Below are 12,137 nucleotides of genomic sequence, written 5' to 3' on the forward strand. Positions count from 1 at the left end.
GGGATGCAAACAGCACACATCGGTGCTCTGGCTTCACAACTTTGCCTTTTTCAAACGTCCACGTTAGAATTCATTCCTTTTCCTATGGACTTACTGTCTGACACGGCCATTTCCCCAAATGAATTATCCCTTAGCGATCAGCAACCTAACACAGCCATGCCCTGCTTTAAAAGACAGTAAGGACAGGAAGTCCTCCTCCCATGCAAGTGGTGTGGTTAACCTCAGCTACCCCACAGGAGGGAGATCCTGTTACTCACATCCTGAGTCAGTACCATCCCCAGGTAAAGGCTACCTGCGTGTCTTTTAACTTTAACTGTCTCTTTCTGCTTCTGGTTTACAACAGCTTTATCCTATAGCATTATAAAATCTTGTCTGAAGTGGGCTTGGGAATAGACAGGGGTTAGCAGGAAGGCAAGAGAGACTAATTGCTCATTCGCTACTTTTTAAAAATCACCCCCAGGGTGTGCCCAATGAACTCAGAGAGCATTATGAAATTCTGGAAATTAATTAATTTTAAGTTTCTCTTAAATAGAGCAAAATGCACTATGCCATCTTGTATTCAGGTTGAATTCTAATAATTCAGGAAGCAGCAACTTGCTGAGTCTGGAAGAGAACAGAGCCAACAGCTATGGAAAAGGATCAAGTGAAAAATTAATATAGTTTCAGTTAGATTTTTAAAAAAGTAAAGTATATCAAAATCCTTGTACCTCGAGATTTTGCTTTGGTAGCGATTACATTTGCAGCACAGACAAGATTTTTAATGTTTACATTTGGAGACCTGCCTAATATCAAGAATAAAGAATCCTTAGGGTACATATAGGGCAACAGTCTCTCATTCCTGAGCACAAGAAATTAAAAAAAAAAAAGGACAACTTTATGATCTGACTTCACAGTCATCACTCCTAATACAAAATGCATTCTCCTGAGAACACCGCAGTCTAAATTAGCCATGCCAGATCCATCAAACGACATGGACGTTATTTCTAATGCTGACTCCACATCCACAGTGAATAGTGTGGGAGACTATAGATATACAGCCTACAGAGAGTTATAAATCTCTGTTTATTTTATTAAATATTACAAGACATGCCCTGAGGAAGACAGATCAATAATGGGCCTTGTGGTTTCCTGATGGAGCGCTGCAATTATTTTCTTTCATTACAACATAAATGTAACTCAATTTTATCCATCTATCATCTTTATGGTAGTGATAAGAAACGTTGCCTATGTCTAACACCCCTTGTTTGCATCTTGTTTTTATTTTTGCTCTTACTGAAAACTGTTCTAATTTCTTTCCTTTCTCCCTGTGACCGCTTGGCGAGGTGACCCTTTAACTTTGGCACTCCAGGACAGAGATGGAAAATTACTACCTTTAGTTTCCTTTATTTTGGGAAGCAGTTGGCTACTCTTTGAACTGGAGTGCAAGTGTATTTGAGAAACAAGAAAGCTCAGTAAAAACAACCTACTGGCTTTTTCTGGAGCCTTTTTCACTAATTCTCAAAGCAAAGTTTTGCTTTAAGTACAGAAGCAGAACATCTTGCTGTGTCATGGCTAAGTTAAAATTTAAGTCAGAGAACGAAGCTTATTTTTTTCCTTGAGTGTAATGCAACTTGACTTGGTTGTTATTCCTCTCAGTGTTAGCCCACTTAGACATTAACTAATTAAGCTTGTATGGCATTTGATCACTCATAACATATAGAGGGAAGTGAAAGACTCATGAGAAATAGAACCACAGTATGGTTTTTTGTTTGTTTATTTGTTTTGAGACAAACTGATCATTTGAAGCTGCCTTTCTTTATACAAGCATACATAGCTGTCATTTAATATTAGCACAGGACCAAGTCAAAACTGTTCTGGGTATTGTTGCTTTGTTCATGTGATAGTTCTGTGTGAGGCCAGACCTGTTGGAGAATATAAGTAAAGTTCTCAGGGTCACTAGGTAGAATACAGTGGGGTGCAGGCCTGAACCCAGATCCTGGGCTTCAGGGCCCTCCCATGAGGCTATACAGATCCCCAAGGTAGCTAGTTTTATAGTCATCTTATTGTGCCACGTGCATTATGGTATTCTCACACAGTTGAGGAAAGCCCGTGACGTAGGTCGTGCTACCCACACATTACAGCGGAAACCCAGCTTGCAGGAAGATGAGCAGCAGGTTGAGGCCACACAACAAATGTGCTGTAAACCAGACCTTTCCCTCAGGAGCATCTGGTACCAGGTGTCATTGTTTCTTCCTCACCTAATTCACTCACTACTCATCAAGACAACCAAGACGTCACTGAACCTGTTAACCATACTACAGGACAGGCCCCCATACCCAAATGAAGCTGGCCATACAAAACGGACTCTGTGGGTTTTCTCATGTGTGTGTGTGAGAGATTTTTGCTTGGTTCTGATATGTTTTGTCTTACTGTTTTTTCTTGAGGAAGAGAGAAGTGGGGCCAGAGAACATGCAGTTCAGTGGGTAGGGGGTTAAGGGGTTAGGGGGGGTTGGGAGAGTTCGGGGGTTGGGGGAGGGGAAAACTATGCTAAAACATACTGTATCTATGAAAACAATTTTTAATTTTTAAAAAAACCTAAAAGATGACCAGGATGTTGGGGAAATATTTACTACAAACTTACTTTCTCAAATGTTTACACAATAGAATAAAACTTTAGTAATGAGACTCTAAGGAAAATAATGCAATTTTACAATAAAGAACCTTCTCTATCTCAACATCCTCTAAAAAATCTTTTCTAAAATGTAGCATTTCAAGTCTCCAAATACAGGACATAACAGACATACAGAATGAGATTTCTGCTGACTTCGAGAGTTTAAAAAATTCTCCTATTCAATACTGGTTCGAATTCGCATTTGCAGGAATTGTCTCATGTTCTTTAGTATCTCTTTTCTGGACTTTCAAGTTAATAAATTTCTTATATATGATCAGTAGAGAATCTAGTAATTGGAAGTGAATTAATGGATTTATAATGCTATTGCTCTCCAAATAGAAGGAAGAGGGCTTTTCCCTCTAAAGTTGAGTTATTACAAAGTTTCCATATTAAAGGGTTGTTTTCTCAATTATTTTACTTTCCACATTTATATGTTCCTAACAGAATATGTATTAGCCTGGAACAACATGGATTGTTACTAATTTGAGATGCTTCTTATAAAGGTTCACCAATGAATGGGTTAAAAAAACTAACAGAATTCCAAGTTAGACATCATTGTAAATAAGTCCCTTAGGAGTTACGTACAAACATGTGTCATTGTGAGAATCCAAACTATATTCTTATTACCAACAGCCCAGGGATCCCATGGATGGCCACCTGTGGCTTGGGATAAGCCCCCAGAGACTGCATTGTATGTAGAGACAAGCTTTGAAGCCCAGCTAAGACATGGGTAAAAATGATGTGCTCTCGGAATTATCAGATGACTCGTAGGGGGCTTTCCTGCTGCTGTAATCGTGAGAAGACGCCTGTATAGACTCAGGAAATGAGGAAGCAACAAGACCTGACCATCGATAAGTAAGTCAGGCCTGACACATCTGCTGGATGCCTGAATAGAAGACAGTCTTTCCCAGCATCCTTGTGCTTGATCCTGCAGTAGAAACACATTTTCCTCCACTTGGCAGGAGCTTAAGTAGAAAGGTACAACCATAGCATCCTTCAACTTGCCCAAAGAACACCCAAGTCTGACCAGCACATATATTCGAGATATTACTAGCAAAACTACTCAATGTATATCTAGTTGTGAAATTTCACGCATAAAATAAAGACTCGATTCCAAGATATTATTAGACAGCCACCTGATATCTGGCCAAGTTAGTCAGCCAAGACAAAATGGAGCCATCTTATTGCTTAGCGCCTTCCTAACTGCCTCAGTCCTGTAAATCATTTTGTTTTTGCTGCCATTGCTTTAGGACAAAGCTAGGAAATGACTATATGCTGAATATTGGAACACTGTCTGTGGGCCAGGTATCTGAAAACAAATGTGTGCAGTCTCGGTTTCAGAAGAAGTCCAGCCATTAGTAAGCGGAGAAGATAAACAGGCAAATAAAGAGAGGAGGTTTGCAGGTATTTATGTTTATGGAATTTGGCCAGCTCGAAACTTGGCTTCTCTTGCAAGAAGACTGCTGGCAAGTCACGTCTTGTTTCCCACAAGAATTTTTTGAGATGGGAGTGATAATGCTTTCAGGTGTGGTGTTTGGGGCATTTTTCCTGCGTGATAAAACTGGCCTGCATAAGAACTGGATAATCCAGCCTCTTTGTTCACTCTGGAACACTGAAAAAATGTCAGAGCGGGTAAGATTAAAGTTCAGAAGGTTTTCAGATTTTCTATAATGAGTAAGAATGTTTGCAGCTGGGAGGCTGAAATGGCCAAAATAAGGTGAGATAAGATACCAGTGTGCCCTTGCAGAGTCAAGGGTCTTTTTAACTTTTAGCAGGACAAAATCCAAGCATCAAGGTCCCTAGAAGGCCTGGGGACCTCCCAATAGGCTCTTTAAACTTGTGGCGCTCAACTAGCTTGCTGGCTATGGGGGAAAGTGTTTTCTCGAAGATGCTATGAATTTCGCCCTTGTATTTCTGAATCCCAGCTCTGCGCAAGCTCTTCAGTTTTCTTCCATCCTTTTGTTGTATTTCCCGCTGAAGAAAATGGTAGCCTGACGAAGAATCCCACTGTGTCTTACAGAGTGTACTGTGTATGTCAAACATCTAAGGGGGTGGTACATCTTAGCTGGGACTGGCATGTACATGCTATGTGAACTATTAGACTTTGGAGGGGAAAGGAGGAAAGTTTTGTCTTTGTTTCACCAAAGGATGTATTTTCTGAGATCCATAAAGCAGTTCGGCGATTTTCCACATAGGGGAGTTTCCTAGGCTTGTGAAGGCCAGCTTATGTTCCTGAGTTCATACGCCCTGGGTACCCCTCAGCAGAACTACACGCTTTCTCTTATCAAGTACACACTGACTGTCCTTCCTGGTTGCAGTTATAACCTTTAATTCTTAGACTGAAAACTGCTAAGGAAAGGCACATGTTTCTCCCAAGCCCCAAATGTCTTCAGATAGGATTCAAAGTGGCTCAATGGTAGAATATTTGCCTATCATGCACGAGGCCCTGGGTCTAATCCCTGGAGCTGCCAAAGCAAAGAGGCACTATTTGTTCAGTTACGGTCGCTGAGGGTCACTGTGCTAGGAGCACAGCCATGCTCCTAACATGCAAATCTAGGCTTAACACAACAATTTCCAAGGCCACAATGGACTCCATAATTTGCTGTTCTTCCTTTGTCACCAAGTGATCAAAGGAGTAGCAGGAATACAATTCTGTACTGATAGAAAGCAAATTCTACTTTATTTAAGTAAAAACACCAGTAATTTTTCTATTCTTTCCTGTGAAAATACCATTTTAAATGATCATCAATCCCAAACAAAAAGTATTGTGCAGGAATGCAAATCTAAGTTTTAAAATTATTTTTTCCTTCATTTATATTAATTTATCTCCCCTCCCCGGTGTGTTCGTGTGTGTGTGTGTGTGTGTGTGTGTGTGTGTGTGTGTGTGTGTATGCGTGCGCGCGCACGCATGCACACACACATGTGAATTAAGTGCATTTTTTGTGTGGTGGGGGGTACATGGAGGCACAGGTGAGCCTTGAGTATCACCCCTCAGGACCTGTTTCATTTTATTTATCTATATGAACCAAGATTTTTCTCACTGGCCTGGTGAGTGCAAATTAGGCTAAGCCAGCTGACCAGTGCGTGAGCCCAAAGTATTTCTCTTATGAGTGCTTCGATCACAAGCGTACACCACCACATCTATTTTTCTCACATGGGTCCTTGGAATGCAACTCACCCCACCCTATCCCTTAAGCTTATATAATAAACATTTTACAGACTGAGCTACCTCCCCAGCCCTACATTAATTTCATAAGATATCATTTTAATCATTAATAAAGATCACCTTCTTAATTTTCTTGCAAGGAATTTGTAAATATTTTGAATACAAATATTTCACCAACCACAACATAGACTCGCTATCCACCCCCCCCCTTTTTTTTTAAAGACTGGCATGTACTCTGCTTTATACCTAATTTTAAATGAGAAGCCCATATCACTTACCCTATTGAAACAGTGCTCATGGTTGGGTCCATAAAAATGCTGAAGACACCTCACGTTGTTTTTGTTGACAATCTTGTTGAAGAACTCATTGACATATTTGATGGGGAATGCACAGACTGCCGATCGATTCACGGGTTCAGTGGAATCGGGCTTGCTTTGTGCGAACACCCCATAGAGAATGTCATCATTTGGGCTGGCTCCTATTTGCTTAGCGAGGGTGGGCCCGGGCTTACTGACATACGCAGCTTGGAGGATATTAAACACTTCATTCCTCGTGGATCTCTTCCTTCTTTTTTCTGTCAGAATACACTCCAGAGGCATTTCCATGTAGGAGTGCAGCCCAGAGTCTGCAGAACAGAACCTGATTATTCTCGTATGAAACGTCTGAGCATCTAGGGTTTCCTTTTGAACAGTCAAGAAGTAAATAAAATGGTCGCTTTCAAAGGCATGTATGTACTTTATGGGGTAGGAATCTCGAAATTCAGGTAAGACATCAATATAAGACTGGTCTGTCAGAAACTTGAAACCATCTTGCGTTTCCTTCAGCCGTCTTACTGATATCGAATGCAACGATCCATCAGGCAGGTAGGAAGAATTGATTGTGTTCCCCACAAAGAAATTGATGAAACGGTCCTTTACAGACAGGAGGACTTTGGCTCCCAGAGCACTCACTACACAGTCAGGACACCGGCTCGACTCTTCATCTACCTGTGGGGAGAACATGCAGTGAACCTCGGCCTGGATGTCAGCAGCATCGTCGGGCGGAAGGACGTGCCGCTGGCAGGTCCCTCGGCTGACGCTGCCACAGCTGATGAGCTGATCGTCATAGTAGGTGTCAACAAGCAGCGCCATGTTGATGTTGTCCTTCCAGACACCCCCTGATGAATTGGCCTTGCTGCTGCAGTCCTGACAGGGAGAGCAGTCTGGGTGTTCCAGCACGGGCCCAGTCTTGTACTCGGACACCTTCTGGAGGTCTTCATCATCTAAAACATAAATGTGGTTTGTGGCTCCGAGGTAAATATGATGGCCGTATAGAACGGCATGCTGGATGGGGGTCTCTGCGGTGAAGTTGGGAAGCTGATACTTAATGTTTAGGTTCATCTCGGACTTCGCTAGGGCCTCCTTGCACTCGCCGTGGCTCCTCTGCACCAAGGTCAACAGCAGCACCAGAACGCCACATGCCAGCACGGTGGGAGCCTTCATGGTGAGAAGTTGATCTGCCAAGACACATTCAAGCAAGAGTAGTTTAGTCATCGTTAGAACAAAGACGAAAAATGGAAGGCTCGCTCCAGCTTCGTGATGAGAAATAACATTTCCTAACTGGGATTTTTACATAGAATGAAAACACACACACACACACACACACACACAAAACAAAAAAAAACCCGCAAGCTAACTTCACATAAAGATGCATTGTAGGGCTGGACATGACTCCGCAGAGTTTAATTTTAGAAGTCAAGCCATGAACAAGTAATTTTCAAGGGCCATTATGTGATGCAAACAATGTTCTGTGTCGAGGCCATGCAACAACTGAGAGGCATTCAGCAGCCCCACAAGAAGCCCAGCACATTCGTTCTTAACCCCTTGCCGCTCGCTTAATGTGGCTTCATATCTGTGGCTAATGACTAGGTTGATACTTAAACTTTCTTGGTTAGTCAAGTAAAGGAACTTGTGGTTCAGATTCATTTATTCTAGAAATCACAGCAGGCATTGTTTCCTTGGGAGCATGTAGAATTACTGGGCTAAATTTAGCTTCCTTTTGGAAGAAAACAATCATAAATCCTAGAAACAAGAGATCACATGCTGCTTATAGAGTTTTGTGTTCAGGGAAAAGGTATGGTTATAATTTGGCTATAGTGAACCTATTGTTTCAGACAGGCAAATGCTTAGTGCAAGATCACTAGGACTTCAAAACAAACAGCAGGCTGAGATGTGTAAAGTAAAATTTTAGAACTATTTCTCAGGGGAAAGAAACAGCATATTGTTCATTATCAAGTCAAAAAGCTTGTTGGTAAAAAGAACATTATTTCAGCATTCTGTGGTGTGCAATCGGACTAGTGTCTCTTCCAGGAAGCATGACTGATTTGTTCTTCAGTTTCTAAAATCTAAGGGGCACAAGTAAATTCTACTGATAATAGCTATGAGCAAGGGATGGGCACTGCTTTGCAAAAGAGAGACCTTAGAATGAAAGGGACTAAATATCTAACACACGTGTTTTCTGACAGGGTTGAAGGATGCTTAAAACCTTATTTGGCATTCCAGCTACGGTAAGAACTAACCTTGTATCTATGAAACCACACCCAAAGTCACCAAGCAACTAATATGTTTATGGCTCTGTGCTTACACTATGGAAAGCGGGACATGGTTACTACCTTTTAATGAACCTAAAAAAATGGTTAATAAGTAACACACATAGACCGATGACTATACTACCTGGCATTAGATCACTGAATATGGCACAAACTCCAGACAAGAAGCATCAAGAGAGGGAGAGATGGTCCATGGATGGGATTATGATATGAGAAATAGGTACATTCGTCATGTTGTGAGGTCCAGAAAGAGGACAACCCCAGTCTGACTCATCACCGTATTCCAGCAATTGGGTACAAAGGAGCCTGGAACACAGCCAGAAGTAAGCTAATATACACTGACTCTCTGAGCAAACAAAAGATGGGCAGCAGGTTCAGAAATAAGAACTTGAGTCTATACTTTCTGACTTTGGTTCTATTAAATCTCTAAAAATTGGGAGTCCTAAATGAGTGGTGGGTCAGCAACTATAATAGTCTAGAATAAAGTGAAAGAGGACCAGAAGCAATATGGTAGCCCCAAGAACAGAAAAAGGCAGTGAGAGGCACAGTTCAGTATGTAGGATCTGACAAAATAAAGGGAAGGGAAAGATGATCGGGCGTCATCTGGGCAGGAGAATGAGTTACCACAGCCCAGCAGGCAGCAGGAGGAAGTTGGCTACAAGCTGTGAGTTCTAGTGAGAACTGAGTAAAGAAAGGCATGACTAGAAGGGGTCACATTAGCCATGCGTGGTGGCACATGCTGTTAATCCCAGCACTCGGGAGGCAGAGACTGGTGGACCGCTGTGAGTTCGAGACCAGCCTGGTCTATAGAAGGACCACCAAGGCTACACAGAAAACCCAGTCGAGAGAGAGAGAGAGAGAGAGAGAGAGAGAGAGAGAGAGAGAGAGAGAGAGAGAAAGAGAGAGAGAGAGAGAGAGAAAACACAAAACAAAACCCCAGAAAGGTTCACATTAATTGTCAGGAGTCAGGGGCTTGGAATACGTGGTGAATGAAATTTCTGAGCAGATGGAACACTTGTGCCAAGGAACAGAGGTAAATAATGAAAGGCTTCTGCTGGAAAGCTGCCATTATGGATGAGAGACATGACTGGTCCAGGTGAGACACATCTGCTTTGGGTGACACAGTGGCAAGTGGAATCAGGAAGGAATGCAAACTCAAAACTTGGTGTACTTGGCACTTCACTTAGAACAATAGTAATAAACTGCAGGTATATGCGTAGAGGTGATAACTAAAGCCTAGGCTGGTGTGCTCGCCACGGTGGTACTAGATAAAAAAGGAAATGGGCAGTGAATTAAATCCGGGTGAAATCCTACATTAAAAGAACTAAGCGAGGAGTTAAGAAGGCTAAGGTCATTGAGACAAGAGCCAGCATTGTTTCCATGTTATAGAAGTCAAGCAAGGGTCTTAAGAATACCTAATCCAAAACAAAACAAAACAAACAAAGGAAGAACAAGCCGAAGGCAACAGCAGTTGCTTGGAGCTCGTTGCTAAACTATAGAAAGGATGTATTTTAATTTGCTAGGCTTTCCCTTCTTTTACTAGTACTGATTTAGTACCTACAAAACCACGCCGCCCTTCCCTGTAGAGCTCATAGTCCATTGGTAGAACCCAAAAAGCTGGGTGAGGAGAAAGGAAGCCTGACTGTAAATGTCTTCAAGGAGGACAGTGAGTGAGGATTCCTCAAAGACATGGTAGTTTTGTGCAAAGCAGAGAAATGTGGCGAGCACACGGCAGGGACAGGGCAGTGGCAAGATGTAGTGTCTGAGAAGTGGGGTGACAGGCACAAGTGAGCGATAAAGCTGATGATGCAACATTCCAAACAGAAGAGAGGTCATGATCTCTGATACAGCGAGAGAGGAGAAGTCACATGACAGTACAGGAACAGTGAGGCGTTCAGAAGATGAAACATCCATGTTCTAAAAGTAATGGTTGTATAAGAGGGATGAGGGGTGTCGGCTGGATGAAGAGGCTCAACATAGGCAAAGCAGAGCCTGCGAACTGAGGTCAGCAGGAAATTGGTGAAGGAACAGCTCTAAGGGTTCCTTTAGGGTAAGATTCAATCAATATGCTGTGACTACTTCTTCACATTCAAGAAAGAGAAGAGGCCTAGTATAGTCAGTTGAAGACACAGTGGTCTTCAGGCTCCATGTGGAAGTATCTGGTTGAGGATATAGGCTTTGAGGTGGTGTGCGACAAAGCCAGAAAATCCACAGTTATACCCCAGAGCAGAGGAAAGCGCCAATAAGATAAGTTGTTGGAAGCGGTATAAACCATAAACTAATAAACACAACAGTAATGTGCGTTGTGTGCTTACCACATGCCAGGCGCTCTGCTAAATGGTCTGGTTTCTCTCCATAAACATCCTGTGAAGAAGGAAGTATGATTAGCATCCTCTTCTGCATGAGCATGCTTGACAGAAGCCACCCAGTGTGAGCCATGCCCAGCAAGCTATAGCCCACACTCAGATACTTCATTAATGCTTAGAGAGATCCCAGCCTGGGCATGGGTTTCTCCATCAGCGCCCTGATCCCAGCCCTTCCCTGTGTAGCTATCTGACTTAAGGCCGTTTACTCGCCTCTGTGCCCACAATTAAATACTCTCTTATGATTGTTCTTAAATATAAAAAAGAGAGGATATTTAAAAGATATACTACCATTTTAGAGTATATGTAAAGACTGGGAATTGAACTTGCTATTTTTACGTACACTTCTCAGTGTTTTGAAGTATACTAGAATGTTTTTGGTGCCAATGAGAGAAACAAGAAGGAATGAAAAGAAAGGATTGGGGACAAATTGTCTTATCACTGCAGAGTATATTATATGAAAAGTTAAATGTTCTTCTTAACATGATATATGTCAGTATATCTTCCAAGAATGGGAAAATTATTTCTATATTTTCTCCAAAAATATGATATGAAGGAAATATAAGAATGCTTACTTCTAAAACGAAGGCCAAACAATATTATAACTCAACTACACCCAAGCTGATGTCCATTAAAGCAGTCCTGTGTGTGCATGGTTTTTTGTTTTTCGCTTGTGAACGAAACTTCCAAAATTATCTTTATTTTACTTTTACAATCTGAGGGATTGCATAATGTTTTAAAAATAAGAACCATGTTCTATGGCTTATGCATATGTCACTCACTGTACCAATGCTTAACTAGTTAGAATTCAGCAAATGTACAAATGGGCTTTTTGTTATCTCATTGGACGGGACAGCAAATCAAACATAAACCAACAGCAGAAAGGATGCATTTAATCACTTGATACATGCCGTTTTCCTGACTACTCCAGTTAATTAAGACCAGTCCCTGTTTACAAAGGTGTGCATTGGCGAGGGCAGAATGCCAAGTCCAGACTCTGGTGCCAAGTACACAAACACATATTCTGGCCAGGTGCATTGTGGGTCCTACCTCATTTCTGAGCATGGCTCTATGAACTCAATGGTGAGAGCATGTTAGCTACTAGGCCCAGTGCCCGTAGTAGGTCAATGGATATTCTCTATTATCACTGGTTGTTCATAGTCTCAGAACACATAGACGGGCATCTATAATGTTCCAGACACCAAGAAGAGGACAGAAGAGTCAAGGATGATTAAAAAACTTTCCAGCTGTTAGCGAGAACACAGACTAGTAGAGAGCAAGACAATCACGGCGCCATTTAAACTCAGGGTGAGAAGTTCAAAGACGGGAAATGGAGCCAGGCTATAGAGTTAAGTGGACTTGGCAATCACT

General features: G+C 41.9%; 1 protein-coding gene across 1 annotated transcript in view; it reads right to left on the minus strand.

The window, feature by feature from the left end:
• Nucleotides 1–12,137, minus strand: part of Met (MET proto-oncogene, receptor tyrosine kinase) — a 108,466-nt gene that overhangs the window by 73,843 nt on the left and 22,486 nt on the right. The window contains exons 2-3 of the mRNA XM_051151900.1: nt 10,719–10,767; nt 6,095–7,311 (exon numbers count right to left, since the gene is read on the minus strand). Of these exons, the coding sequence (XP_051007857.1) occupies nt 6,095–7,297 (1,203 nt within the window). The 5' untranslated portion in view covers nt 7,298–7,311; nt 10,719–10,767. The remainder of the gene's footprint in view (nt 1–6,094; nt 7,312–10,718; nt 10,768–12,137) is intronic.

The sequence above is a fragment of the Acomys russatus genome, chromosome 10, assembly GCF_903995435.1.
Source record: "Acomys russatus chromosome 10, mAcoRus1.1, whole genome shotgun sequence".
NCBI classification, from domain to species: Eukaryota; Metazoa; Chordata; class Mammalia; order Rodentia; family Muridae; genus Acomys; species Acomys russatus.